Source organism: Microtus ochrogaster, chromosome 4 (genome assembly GCF_000317375.1).
Source record: "Microtus ochrogaster isolate Prairie Vole_2 chromosome 4, MicOch1.0, whole genome shotgun sequence".
In the NCBI taxonomy this organism is placed as follows: Eukaryota; Metazoa; Chordata; class Mammalia; order Rodentia; family Cricetidae; genus Microtus; species Microtus ochrogaster.
The window spans coordinates 45,652,834-45,667,636 of NC_022011.1; the positions used below are offsets into that span (position 1 = coordinate 45,652,834).

Genomic DNA, 14,803 nt, shown 5'->3' on the forward strand with positions numbered 1-14,803 from the left:
GGAAGGAAGGAAGGAAGGAAGGAAGGAAGGAAGGAAGGAAGGAAGGAAGGAAGGAAGGAAGGAAGGAGAGAAGGAAGGCATGCATGTAGGCAGGTGGACAGGCAGATCATGCCAGTGTTCCCTGCACAGGGCCGTCAGGACAAGGAAGCCAGTACTACACATTGTGGTTTCAAGTTAAAGTTAACAGAAGAAATCTTCCATGTCCCTCTAGTGTGGCTCACAAACTTGCTGCACACTGAGCATCCTAGGGAGATTTTAAAGTAGACCTAAGAGTGGCGTGACCGCTGTCCTCAGAGGCTGTGACTCCATGGTAGAGTTGAGGCCAGGACAAACAACAAACTCCTGAAGAGTCTCTGAAGTACATCCACACTAGAGGGCACCACGGGAGACCATCTCAAGTTGGGCAGCGAAGGATGGGAGGGGGTGATGCTCTACCTGGGACGTGAAATGGGACTGGCAAAGTTTGTGTCAAGCATCAGAGGCAGATTATTTTAGATTATCTGACCTCTGACTCAACTGCCCAATTTGATGCAAACAGACTAATTGTTAGGGGGCTGTGTTTCAATAAAACTTTATTTAGAACAAAACAGACCTTGGGCCACATATGCTCCTGCCTCTGAGGTTTTTAAGTTTGGGCATCAGGGTCCAAGCCTAGCTTGGCCACCTACTAGCTATTTGATTTTAAGCATATGGCTTAACTTCTCTAAGCCTCAGGTTCCCTATCTGTAAATGGGGAAAAGACAGATCCTTCTCCCCATCAAGGTGTGATGGGGATAGAAGATGCGAGCCATAGGCAGGAGGGACTTGGTGCCACATGCTCTGCCATTAGCCCAGCATGGAAAAATAAGAATAAGAAGTGTGACTGGAAAGGCGTTTGGTTGGCAGGAACAGCATGGGCGAGCACACAGACACATGGTCGTCTAGCCTTATGGGAACAAACCGAGAGAGGACATAGTAAGGATGGGATAGGGAGATGAGGGGGTGGAGTAGTGAGAGGCTTAGAAATGCTGGAGTCTACAGGTGGCAGGTGATCCTGGCAGGACCACAATGTCGCTGGAGCTATTCCTGCAGCTTGGTGGGTGGGTCAGGCCAGAAGCAGGCTTGGGGAATAGAACAAGCCAGCACTGGCTGTCTCCCCAAGGTGCCTTAGTGAGGAGAATCATTTATCATCTCAAAGGCACAGACGTGAGAGTGAACAGAGGGAAGGCTGAGCAAAGGCACAAGGAGCAGGGTGACAGTATACTGAATAAATGTTGCCATGAACTGAATAAATGTTCTGCTATGAGCTAGACCACAGGGCACAGTTCTTCCCTGGAAACAACAGCAGATCCTCTCTCCTCCCCCATCCTCTCTCCTCACCCCATCCTCTCTCACTGGGCATCAAGTAGGCAGATGGCAGGACATTAGATGTCCACAGTTGCCAGTCATGCAGGCCACAGGTTATTCTAGGAGGAGACAGGACGGAGAGAAAGGAGAAAGAGAACATTCTAAAATGGGGCAGCTGAGAGGCCAAGGCTGAGGTGTGGCAGTGACATTCCTCTCTCTGTCCACTGCCCACAGCCCCCAAGGAAGCCCAACACTCACAGGCCAGCCTGCCTTGAGCCAACGTCTTTCAGGGAGGGGCCTCCCGGCCAGGATGACACAGGTCAGGGACACAGGCTGTCCCTCCAGGACACGGATGATGGAGGCACTGCTGGCGATCTGTGGGGGGGCTGTGAGATGAGGAGAATGTCAGTCACTCAGGCTGAGAGACACAGAGCCACCCCTCGCTTCTTCCCTCGGCTACATCCAGACTAGAGAGGTTCGTTAGGTGAGGTGTACCCTGGGAGACCGCCCAAGCAGCAGGGATATAATTCTGGAGACGCATTGGTCCAATGTGGTGGCTACAAGGAGCCCTTCTGGGCTTGGCTAGAGCATCTGCCTCCCACTTCCCACAGCTTCCAGATTCACCCACAGACCATGTCCAGTGACCACCAGCTGGGCCTCAGCCTGGGCCTTTCCAAACACATTGCGAGCTTCACACACATACAAGGCTTGGTCTTCCGGGGCTACTCCTGAGGGGAAGAATGAGGACGGCCATTGGGAGCCCACAGACTACCACTGCAGGTACACAGCCAGGCCCTGAATACATGCAAGGCAGGACCCGGGCACCAGCGGAGAGAAGGAGAATGCTAGACCTCAGCTCACTCATCTGTGAAAAGGGGACAGTGATGGATATGTGGCTGAGCTAGCTGCTCAAGTGTGCTCCTCACATGACAGTGAGGGACAGCTGGTCACTACTGAAGATGGTGCCCAGCTCACAATGGGATGACTCACCCAGAGCCGCCAGCCCATAGGAGCCAGCGTCATCCTGCCCATGGCCCTCATAGGCCTGTGTGTTTGAATGCTTGGGCTCCAGTTGGAGGAACTATTTAGGAAGGACTAGAGGGTGTGGCCTTGTTGGAGGGGTGTCGCTGGGAACAGGCTTTGAGGGTTCCAAAGACTTGCACCATTCCCAGTATGCCTCTTTCTATTTCCTCTTTGTGGATCAAGACAAGAACTCAGCTGCAATTCCGGCACCATGCCTGCCTGTCTGCTCTCCGCCATGATGGTGACAGACTCTTAACCCTCTGGAACTGCAAGTCCCATGAGAAACCCTTTCTTCTGTAACTTACCTTGATCGTGATGTTATATCACAGCCATAGAAGAGAACAATACAGCTGTGCTGGGATCAGGGTCCTGCCCTCCTCACCCCTGCCGCCCATCCCATCCCAGCCCTCCTAACCCCTGCCACCCAGTCCAGCCCAGCACTCCTCACCCCTGCCACCCAGGTCAACCCAGCCCTCTTTACCCCTGCTGCCCAGTTCAGCCCACCCAGCCCTCCTCACCCCTGCCACCCAGTCCAACCCAGCACTCCTCACCCCTGCCACCCACCCCATCCCAGCCCTCCTAATCCCTGCCACCCAGCCCAGCCCAGCCCTCCTTACCCCTGCCGTCCAGGCCAGCCCAACCCTCTTCACTCCTGCCACCCAGTCCAACCCACCCCAGCCCTCCTCACCCCTGCCACTCAGCCCAGCCCACCCCAGCCCACCTCATCCCTGCCACCCAGCCCACCCAGCCCTCCTCACCCCTGCCACTCAGCCCAGCGCACCCCAGCACCCTTCTCTTACTTTGAAAGACCAAGACTCCTGAGTCCCGTTGCCCAGTTCTGCGGCCCCTCCCAGGCTCCAGGGCCTGGCCATCTCCACGCCGCCAGGTGACGATGGGGGGTGGGCGGCCTGTGGCCCGGCAGGTGAGGAAGACACTCTTGCCCAGCTCCACAGTGACATCCTGGGGAGGATCCGTCAGCCTGGGTGCATCTGTGGGAAGAGTTTAGTCTGTGAGGAGCCCCAGTGAGCTGGGACCCAGGGAATTGTCCATTACTCTGTTCGTCTCTAGGAACACCTTCCAGGCTCACCCACAACTTAAAGGCCCTCCTGTGCACAGCTCCACAGCCAACCTGAGGTTAGTCCGGCCCACCTCTAGAGAGACAGTTATGGAAAGGTGGTGGCCCTCGCTGCATCTCGTGCTCACTCTCCATGGGAACCTTGGGGGTGGGTGGGGCTGCTCTATGACAGCCAAGCAGTGCAAACATTGCATTCCCAACTGCAGTGCCTCCTAAGGAACCTGCCACCACCTGCGAGGAGCTTTATGGCCACAGGATCCTGAAGATGATGGCAATGTGGCCAAGTTCACAGAGGGGCTGGGAACATGAGTCCCACTTCCTCCCAGGCTCCCCTATCTGCCTCACCTCCTGAACCCTTGATGGGAAGAGCAGGCCTGTGTTTGCCTGTGACATGCTGAACCCGAAGTCCAAACCCACCATGTCCATGGCCCTGCCTGTTTCAAGCCACCCCAAAGCTCACCCTCAGGTCTCCCTTGATCTCCACATTGCCCTGCACCAGAAACTGTTGGGAGTGAGTGCATAAAACATCATAAATCCAAACATTGCTGTTATATATGACCTTGTATTTGATGGCCCATAGTAGGACGTTGGCTGGCGAATGTGTGTTAATAATAATAAGGCCCACAGGCCCACACAAGGATTGCCCATCATCATACAAGCCACAGAAACCCGAACAGAGCACAAAGGGTGGGGAGCTTCCTAATCCTCACAACAGGCACCCCAGACTCTATTCTCCCAGGAAGCCAATGGAGTAGGCTTTTTCTGTAAGTACATTGCTGCCTTCCCCGGGAGGGGAGGAAGAATGGAGCTACCCCCCTTCCACTCAATGGGAACTCCACCTCCTGTCCTCCAGGAGGACCCAGATCAGCCCCACCCAGACAGCTCAGCATCCCTGGTGCTCTCCCATATCCCAAAGCCACCTGCCAGGGAGGTCTGGGTTTCCAATAACGGAGCGAATCTAGAGTCGGGGGAAAGAGGCCTCCTCTTTCTTCTCCCATCTCTCCAGACAACTGCCAGTTCAGAAAACATTAAATTTCCTTCCATGCTTTGGGATTAGAGATATTAAAGGGCATAGGCAATAGCCACACAAGTGCGTTGATTTGGCTGGCCATGGGAGCATGAGTCAAGGGTGTAATCTCTAGTCTGACACAGCACCTCATAGCAAGACCCTATTACAATCATCCTGCCATAGAGAAGCCAAAGTGGGACTCTCAGGGGCAAGCCACTTAGCCAAAGAAGTGGTCCAGGACTCTTAACTGACAAGCACCATGCCTTCCAAGGAGGGAACTCAGTGGCAGAGCACTGGCCTAGCACCCAGATTCCTCTGGTAAGAAAGTGTCGGGGGGCTACAGTTTACTGTACCACTGCAGTTTCTGGCTGGAAAAACAGGCAGACCGCCTTCCTTCCCATGTCCCACATGCTCCAAGAAGCCCATTCCCTGAGTCATAGTAGGAAGCAGGCATAACACCCACCTGCTCCCAGAGTCTGCCAGCTTGGCCAGGGCCACTGCACCACAGCTGCTGCCCGAATGGGCAGGAAATGTGGTTTCCCACTCTCACTGCCAGAATGGCTTGCCCAAGACCCAGAGCTGCCTGATATTCACCTTTACCCTGTCCCGACCCCTGCCCATGTCCACATTGCCTCCTCCCTCAGAACTGAGGAGATGGTTCCAAGGTTCACAGCATATTGTCAAAGGAACAGAGGACCTCAGGCTAGACCCCAAAGTATAGGGTCTGCTGAAAGCAATCAGATATGGAGCCAAGGCTAATGCCCACGGCAGTGCCACAGGTATTCTTCTAGAACCTTCCAGCCAAGACAATGACAACGTTTCATGTTGTGAACCTCCCTCCTCTCATGCATGCATATCTCAGAAGCGTTTCGCCAAGGAGGAGCTTGGAGCTCATAAAGAGGAAGGATGCTCACACTCACCCTGCTGGTCACTGACCAATACTGACCCTGAGTGTACTAGGGTCAAGCGCTCAGAACCACGTTCAGTGCTCAACTCTGTCGTGCCTGACTGTAAGGCCTTGGGCAAGCAATGTGTCTTCATTGTGTCTCATTTCCCCAGATATAAAGGAGACATTGATGACCTCACACCTCCAAGGGTTGCGAAGGTTATATGAGTATGAACCTGGAGCATGCTCGGACGGCAAAATACCACAGGCGGGACAGCTCTTGTTGTTATTATTGGACTAAGAAGGCTCTTTGTCTATCTCATGCTGCTGAAGGCCAGCCACGGTGGTGACAGCCTAAGTATGAAGGTTCTTTCTACAACCTCTCACTAAGCCTCCAGGACACAGCCAGGGAGTTCCCCAGGCTGGGGTGACCCATAAGAGGTAGTAGCTGTCATGGTCTCCTACTCCTGCTTACAGCCTTCAGTTGGCTTGCCTTGAGGAGTTCCGCACCAGCCTGGGGTATCAGAGACCTTTTCTTTCTTTCTTTCTTTCTTTCTTTCTTTCTTTCTTTCTTTCTTTCTTTTTTTTTTTTTTTATTTTTTTGAGACAGGGTTTCTCCGTAGCTTTTTGGTTCCTGTCCTGGAACTAGCTCTTGTAGACCAGGCTGACCTCGAACTCACAGAGATCCGCCTGCCTCTGCCTCCCGAGTGCTGGGATTAAAGGCATGCACCACCACCGCTCAGCTTTCAGAGACCTTTTCTAAAAGTAAAACTCTCACTACTTAGCCATAGTCATAAAGCTTTGTGACCCAGCAAGAACTCACACCTGCCCCAGCTCCCTCTGGCTCTCCAAAGTGGCAGTCTGGCTATAGATATCAGCTTCCTGTCTAGAGGCAGGCTAGGGAGGGGGAGTTAGGGGTGAATAGGGTCAAGTGCACACTCACGTCCAACCACCAGCTGTATATCAGCAGAGGCATCACCCAGCTCATTAACAGCTCTGCAGGTGTAGAGGCCAGCATCTCTCTCCTGAGCTGCAGGGATCCGCAGTGTCCCGGACTTGGAGCCTTCAGGAGCCAAAATCACTTCCAGACCCCCTAAACCAAAGATGGGAAGGCATTGGTTAGGGGCCTGGGTTGCTGGGTCTCAGGTTTCCTGACCCAAGGCTCCTATGTCAGCACAGGCCATGATTGGGTGCTTGGAGGTGGCTTTCCCCAAAGTTATAGCTCCTGGGCTGGTCCTAAGGTGGACTAGGGCTGAGTCTTTCTTAAACTTCCTTGTTGGGCAGGGCTGAGATTCATGCAGACTCTGACATGGCAAACTCTTCCCGCAACGTCTCCACATCCAGACCTCCTTAAGGCCTCACACTTCTCAATCCAGGTCCCACTGAGGCTGGGATCTCCTTTTAGGGCACAGGAAAATGTGGGAGGTGCCTGCGTGAAGACACCTCTCTCATGCCTGCCTTCCTGGCATTTCTACTGGGTGTCTATGGCCCATGTCTTTCCTGTCCCCACATCTTGACACTCTTCTTCGGTTAAATTAAAAGTACACCTCACAGCACTTCCCTTCCAGGCGTGGGAAGCCCCATCCATTAATCAAGCTCAGCTAGGTATTAGCCCAGGCTTGCTCTAAACACACACGCACACTCGTGTGCATATGCTCAATCCTCACACAACCCGTATCCAGATAAAGAGACTGAGGCTTAGGGTCCTGTAGAGGAAAGACATTTGACAACTCAGTGTGACTGGGTACTGTTGGGCTCTGAGGTGTACAGGGTAGGAAGTGCTGGAACCAGCTGGCTCTCCTGAAACAAACCTTCCCCTCAGTCACCACCACAACTCCCTCATTTGAAGTCCCTGCCTACCGGTGACCTTTCTGGGACTCTGGTGTAAATCTGGGACTCTGGTAGACATTTCCTGGGCTTCTCCCCATCAAACATACCTCGATACCAGATGATTCGGGGTGGGGGGACCCCAGATGCCACGCACTGTAGCACAGCCTCTTCCCCGACGGCTGTGAGAACCACGGCGTTGACCGCAGAAACAGAGGGTGGGTCTGTGCGGGCCAGAGGAGGAAACATGGGGCTGGCTGCTCTGAGGCCAGACCTTCCCTAGCTTCCCCCCTCCACCTGCCCCCCACATTCCCGGCACCCATGTTTGTTTCCCTGGCCCAACTACCTGGACTACCAATCCCTTGCATGGGTGTTTTGTGTCTCCCCACCAGACTTTAAGTCCCATGTAAGGAGCCATGGACTCACAACTACACCCATGGAGCCTGGCGTATCACAGACACTGGGGGTCCTTGAGCAGGGAGAAAGCAGTGTGTCCTGCGATAGGACGGCCCAAGTAAGTACCTGTGTAATAGAGGGTGATTGTTTCCTCATCTGTGCCAACTTCGTTGGCAGCCTGGCAGCTGTAGTTCCCAGCATCCTCTGGGGCTACTCCCTGAATGATGAGCGTTCCTTGGGCATCCACGTGGATTCTGGAGTTGTACCAGAAAAACATATGACATATGGTGGCTCCATAGCCATCATTAATATCAAACTAACGTCACTAGTCAATGGCACTCAGACCGTGCCAGGTTTCTCTGAGTCGGTCATTGTTAGCCCACAGGGCTCTTCCTCAAGGTCTGAACACCTGCCTACCCAGGCCACACTGCACTCAATTGGCCCTTGAAAGATGTCAGGCAGATGTTACATCCCTTTTTGAGAATACCCAGGCTGAGATTCCCTCCTGGCACCCTGTCCAGCTACTGCCAGGCTCTGAGTTCTCCTCCCACCCACTCACCTGCTGTCCTCTGGCAGGGCGAGGCCCTCACGGCTCCAGGAGATATGGGGTGTGGGATACCCTGATGCCGAGCAGCTGACCCTCATCTCCACACCCTGGGAGACATGCTGGGATCTGGCATTGATGCTGACTTGAGGGGCCTCTGTAGATGAAAAGAGTCCTCTGACCAGCCTGGGCTCCCCACGTCGGCTCTGACTGACCCTCAGCCACAGTAGGGGTGGCAGTGGAGAAGGAAACACAGGTTCCAGAGTCAGAGTTCCCAGGTGGCACCCCTGGAGGTGGGGAGGCTCGGCACTAACCCGGTACCCACTAGGGCCTCCCAGTCAGAAACTCTTGCCCTGGATAGTTGCTTTGAGTTGGCACCCCTGGAATTCTTGGGCATCCAGCAGGTGCCAGAGCTGGGGACAGTATATCTCTATGATTATGGGTGAACCCCATGGCCTGCCCTAAAATTAGGTTCCTTTAATTGGGCACTCTTGGTCCACAGACCCAGTGAGGCTCAACCCAAATCCTCTAAAAGGGCAAATGCATCCACTTCCATGCCAAGGAAGACATAACTAATCAATCTCTCTCTTGTAGAGCCCAGACAGGTCCTCTTAACACACTCCCAGTACCAATAGGAGTTGCTGGGTTTTTACCTTTGGTGAACTGGCACGCCATCGAGGAGGACTTGAGGAGATTGAAGCCACACCCCATCCTAAAACTCCTATACAGATGCCCTTTCCTCTGCCTGCTCTACCATCATCCAGGCAGTATCCCCCAGCTATGCCCAGGCACATCTGACCTCTGACCCCTCACCCTGCCCCAGCCCTAGTATGATTAACCTCCAATAGTGAACATAACTTAGCTAGATGGAGACAGAGTCTCCAAAGTTCCGAGGCTAAGCATAGGGAGGGGCTTATGGTGTCCCCAGTGAACATGAGGTAGAATGCTGTGCTAGGGGACCAGCGAGAGTGGGAGGAGTCTCACCTCGCACCAGGAGCCAGGTGGATGCCTTTGTGACCCCATTGGCATTGCTGGCCACACACTGGTATTGCCCACCATCGCTGAGGATGACACTGCTGACTTCCAGAGACAGGTCATGCAGCTGTGTGACTCGGCCTGCTGTGACTGGCAAGGCTCGCCAGTCCCGGACCCATGTCAGGTTGTAAGGAGCATCACCTAGGACTTGGCAGGACAGGATGGCAGTTTCCCCTGGGGACACAGTCACATTAGGTCCAGGGACCAGCTGTGGTGGAGGGTCTGCAAGGACAGAAGGATAGGAGGGATGAGGGACTGGGGTAGGGAACAGCTGTCCCCTGTGACTCAAGACACGTCAGCCAGCAGAGCAGCCTGCATCTGCTCTCCATTCGGGGATTCTGGCCCCCAGGGAGATTGCGTGCCCCTCGTCACACTCTCCCTAGGGTGCTATTAAACCCTGGAGCTCTCCACAGCATGGACGTGCTCACGAGCCACAGCCGATGTGCATCCAACAGCCCTTCTCAGATCTTCACACCCTCCCAGCCAAACATCTCCGCCAGGAAGAAACTGGCCAGGAGACGGGGAAACTGTGGGAACATCTCTGTCCTTCAGCAGCGTGGCCTACAAGCAGCCCGAGACAGACAAGGCCAAAAAGAAATGCCGCTAAATCTGTTCTCGGGAACACAAACCACCAAAGTGATAAGATCAGAGACCACCCACTAGAAGAGCAGGACCAACGGGCCACATGCACCTACAAGAGACGAAAGTGTCCCAGTGTGAACATGGGGGCTTGTGACTCCCCACGCTTGGGAAGCAGGGGCAGGATTGCTGTGAATTTAAGACCAATCTGTTTTACCCGGCCAGTTCCACCATAACCAGGGCTACCTAGTGAGACTCTGTCTCAATTATAAAAGAAAAAAGATAGAATGTTATTTAAAATGCTTAGAAGTGACATTTGGGGACAAACAAGGAAGTTGAACTACAGATAAAATTAAGCAATATCGAAATATTCATACTGTGTGTGTGTGTGTGTGTGTGTGTTCTGAGACTGTCTTCCTCTGTGGCGCTAATGGATCTGGAACTCATGTAGCCCAGGTTGAGCTGAAACATGTAGCAACCCTCCTACCTCAGCTTCCATTATATCCGTCTCTGGCCAGGGGAACTCAGTTTAGCAGGATGAGGCCATGCTTTTAGGGATATTTATTGAAATGTCAAGGTGGTTATAACTTATTTTAATGTAGCTTGGCAGAAAGGTTAGTGTGGCCAGATATCAGCACACGGCAGACACGTCCTCTCCCCTGCTCATCATTTATAAAAAGTTGGCTCCTCCCCTCAGGGGCTCAGACTGACTCGCTGTCAGGTTGCGGAATCAGGTTGTTGAAATCTCCCATAGTCTCACTACCCCCAGAGTGTCTGAGAAGACGTTCCTCGGAGGAGCTGGGGAGATGGCTCCCTAGGTAAAATGCTTGCTGTACAAAAATAAAGACCCAGGTTTAGATCACCCTAAAATCCAAGCATAGCAGCATACTGTATGTCTGTAACCCCAGCACGAGGGGTGGAGACGGGGAGATCCCTGGGGCTCACTGCACCCCACCAGCCTCACTGAAATTTGCAGTCTTTCTTAGGTCCCATGAGAGATGGCGGGGCTCAACAGAGGGAAGACCTCAACCCCTGCACACGTGCACACGGGACGGTGCCCCTGAGCACGCACTCATATGCCACACACAAAGAGGAGCTCATCAAATGCCAGACTGAGGGAACTGCAGATGGCTTCAGTGTCCTGGCTTATGTTTCCCCATCTTTCTGCCAGGGGCCATTAAGTTGCACTTCCTTTCTTCGCTAGAGGATAACTTGGGTCTCTAACAAGGAAATCCAATCCATTCTGGGACTGTCTATGGCATCCCCAGAGTTCTAGAGCTCAGTGGTGACATCATGGCAGGAAGTCAGTCACCCTGAAAGAACACCAGACAGGTGACTGACATCAAGCCGGGCAATGGACCCCTACAAGGCCCAGGTGGGGTCAGTGTGTAGGTGATAACATGGAGTGGCATGCTTTGAGAGAGAGACTGGCCTCAGGTGCCAGCTGGCTAGTACTCTGCCCCAGAGATGGAGAGTGACCGGAAGGAAACCCCAGCGGAAGGGAAGGAGCGTGGTGAATACACAGAGAAAGGGTAGACCTGTGATGACAATCTGGGCGTTGGCTTGTCCTGTCCCGGCTCTGCTGACCGCTATGCACTGGTACGTGCCTTCCTCAGCCTTGGATGCCCGCGGGATCTCCCAGCTGCTGTTCCCTGATCCCCTGCAAAAGCAGCAGGCAGTGTGGCCACTCAGACCCCAGCCAGGACCTCCCAGCCTAAGTGGGGTGAGCTCAGGCCCCCAAATCTTGTACAGAGGGAAGCCCAAATCCTCACTGAGGCTCAGTAAGATTTAGGAAAATTCCACAGCAGGGCGTGTGAGCTGAACTCATGCCTTGGCCTCTCTCAACTCTGGACTCTCACCCTAAGGAAAGGGTCTAAGGGTGTCCCTACACTCCTGACCCACTTCTGGGCCCACTCATGGATAGGACCCACTCTCCCCATCCCCAGCAAGGCTGACCAGGATGACAATCAAACTCAGCCCAGGTCTCTCTCCTGTTGCCCACTCTTTGAGATCTGTCCAGGGCACAGGAGCCCCCGGGCCAGGGACAATTGTTGGCCATCAGTCACTCACTGAAAGTGCCGCTCCTCGCCCAGCCTCACTCCATCCCGCTGTAGCTGCAGTCGGAAGGGGAGGGTGCTATACACAGAACAGGACACCAGCAGGGGCTGCTGTAGGTAACCATGGATCCTAGGGGCCATGCTGACCAGCGGCACACCTGTAGGCAAGCACAAGGTTTAGAGCCCTTCTGTTCCATCACAGAGCCTGTCCCTGGTATCTTAGCCACACGGAGGCCCTTAGGAATAAACAAGAGGCAGAGGCCAGTCCAGAGGCAGTGAATGGTTCCATTCAGTATCACACAAAGCAGGTCACTTAGCTCTCTGAACCTCAGTTTCTACCTCTCTAAAATGGGAGTGATCCCTCCAAAGTTCAGGGACCATCAGAGAGAAAAAGAGCAAGGGGAAGTGGGGAAGAGGATGTGCGAAGCTGACTCCAGACATGACACAACCATTGCACTCACACACACCAGATCTGCACTAGACTGGGCCTGTCAGCATCCTGTCCTGGAGTGGAGAAGGCCTCAAGGGACCCCTTTCCTCTGTGAGGACTTATACACAGTTAATGGTCAGTGAATGAAAAGGAACCATTTTCTTCCATGTGTAGACATTGGTAAAATGCCCATGTCCATATAAATAAACCCTCACTCGTGTTCCCATAAGCAACCCCAGGAAAACTCATCAAGTTGTCCAAAAGAGACCTGAAGCCAAATAGGAAGTAGTCGGGAGGGGCCGGTGGAAGTGGGGAGAGAGAGAGGGATGGGGATGCCAGCGTTACCGAACTACATTATGGGTGTATGAAATGACATCACAAAACCCAGTAGAACATAGTACTAATAAACACATGCTAAGAAAATGTCTTTAAAGTTTTGAGCAAAGGTTAAGAGACTGTAAACCAAATTAGTTTCAAGATGGGCTCTACTTGGTATCATCAATAAGATGCCATAAAACTGGGGTGATGATGGCCCTGTTATGAGTAACTGGCAACAACTGTCAGTGGGAACAACCTCACCATGGCTTCTGAGGAAGCCAGTTAGCAGAGAGACCTGCCTGGGACCAGCTCTGAGGTCAGACACTACCCATTGTGTGGGTGGAGCTATGCAATGGGCTCTTCTTTAGAGGCTCCAGTTCACCCGCACTTGTCCAGTGAAAAACAAGCCCAGTGGGAAGATGGCTGGAGATGTGACATTTGCAGCATTTTTGAGATAAAGCAAAAAACTTCAAGGAAACTCTCACAGTTTGTGATGAGCCCTTCGGGGCCTCTGTTGGACACTACTGGCCTCCTCACCTGACCCTCATCTGGGAATCAACAATCTCTTCCCCTGTGTTGTTTTTAGGAGGCCTCTGAGAAAGTCCCCAGCAGGGTCAGCTGCAGCCCACAGTGCTGGCAAGGGCTCAGTCCATGCGGCTGCCTTCTTTGCACCCCAGCCAGAGGGGACAGGAGCCCAGTAAGATGCTCCAGGGCTGAGACAATGCACCAGACGGCCTCAGAGGCCAGCCTGGGGGCGGGGAGCATGGCGGGTGACATCATGCCCTGGGCTGTCTGCCACATCCCCAGGGAGAGGGGTGTCAGGCTTCCAGCCACATCCTCAGCTGCGTGTGCAGCCGCTACTCACCCCCGCAATCTGGACGCCTCTTCCAGACAGCTTGGTTACCCCTCTTTTGAGCAGAAAGGGCCCAGGCACCTGAGACCTACCACACACCTTCAAACCCAGAGCCAACCTGCTCTGAGACAAATCCTAGCCTCCCCTGCTCTGAAAAGCAGGGAGGCAAAAACTATCCTGGTCCAACCCTGCCTGTTCCCATTGGAGTGGGCAATGGAGACAAAGCCCACAGCTGCGTCTCAGGTCCCTGGTTCTATCTAAGAGGACAGAGGAGACAGGTCTCCAGTGATGAAATCTCTACAGAAATCTTCCCCTCAGGCTTTAAAGGCAAATCACAGAGGCTCGGGGGAATAGCATCATGGTGCAGAGGCCAAGATGCCCTGAGGCCAGAGTCAGGAAAGAAGAAGAGGTGTCTCAGCCAGAGGTCTTCAAGAATTGCCCTTGGTGGACATTATGCATAGCCTCAAGAGCTGGCCTGTCCTCCTGCCTGCCCTCCTGCCCTCCCACCTGCCTGCCCTCCTGCCCTCCTTCCTGTTCTCCCTGCACCCTTATTGGAAAGGGATGGGGGACTACCCCACAAAGAAGTGTGGAATGCATGTCACTTCCAGGGGAAGGGAGACAGTGGGCCCAAGGATGGTAACAGGGTCTGGCAATGAGGTCAGGTGGCCCAGAAAACGAGGTGCCCCTGCCAGGAGCAGAGGTGAAGCTGGGAAATCCAAGACTTTCTCCTGGCACAGAGACCAAAAAAATCCATACATATGGGAGCCAGTATAGCAACATAGTGGCATCAGCTGCTGCTGAGTGTGGTCTCAGGCACCCCTGTATAGCTCTGGGCACACTGGATGCTGAAGTCCTTGGGACAACTCTGTCTCCTATGACCCCCTAGAACTTCCCTGTGGGAGTGCTCAGTGAAGGGCAGTCCCTCTGTCCACTTTTAAGTGGGACATTCCATACACCTCAGGACTGCTACCAGTGGGCAATGGGCCAGTCTTGGCAAATGCTGGGCCCACACTTCCCTGCACCATGGCTTGTGCTTAGCTTTGGGGCCTCAGAACAAATAAATGAATGAAAAATGGATGGATGGATGGATGGATGGATGGATGGATGGATGGATGGATGGATGGATAATGGATGGATGATGAATGGATGGATGGATGATGGATGGATATTGGATGGATGGATGATGGATGGATGGATAGATGATGGATGGATGGATAGATAGATGGATGGATGGATGGATAGATAGATGGATGGATGGATGGATGGATGGATATTGGATGGATGGATGGATGGATGGATGGATGGATATTGGATGGATGGATGATGGATGGATGGATATTGGATGGATGGATGATGGATGGATGGATGGATGGATAATGGATGGATGATGGATGGATGGATGGATGGATGATGGATGGATGGATGATGGATGGATGGATGGATGG

The 14,803-nt window shown here is 53.4% G+C and overlaps 1 protein-coding gene across 1 annotated transcript in view; it reads right to left on the reverse strand.

Moving 5' to 3' along the window:
• Positions 1-14,803, reverse strand: part of Hmcn2 (hemicentin 2) — a 155,259-nt gene that overhangs the window by 105,996 nt on the left and 34,460 nt on the right. Inside the window, exons 9-18 of the mRNA XM_013355724.1 lie at positions 11,771-11,915; positions 11,239-11,360; positions 9,071-9,343; positions 8,102-8,243; positions 7,669-7,796; positions 7,257-7,370; positions 6,263-6,412; positions 3,150-3,338; positions 1,959-2,054; positions 1,585-1,712 (exon numbers count right to left, since the gene is read on the reverse strand). Coding sequence (XP_013211178.1) covers positions 1,585-1,712; positions 1,959-2,054; positions 3,150-3,338; positions 6,263-6,412; positions 7,257-7,370; positions 7,669-7,796; positions 8,102-8,243; positions 9,071-9,343; positions 11,239-11,360; positions 11,771-11,915 — 1,487 coding nt within the window. The remainder of the gene's footprint in view (positions 1-1,584; positions 1,713-1,958; positions 2,055-3,149; positions 3,339-6,262; positions 6,413-7,256; positions 7,371-7,668; positions 7,797-8,101; positions 8,244-9,070; positions 9,344-11,238; positions 11,361-11,770; positions 11,916-14,803) is intronic.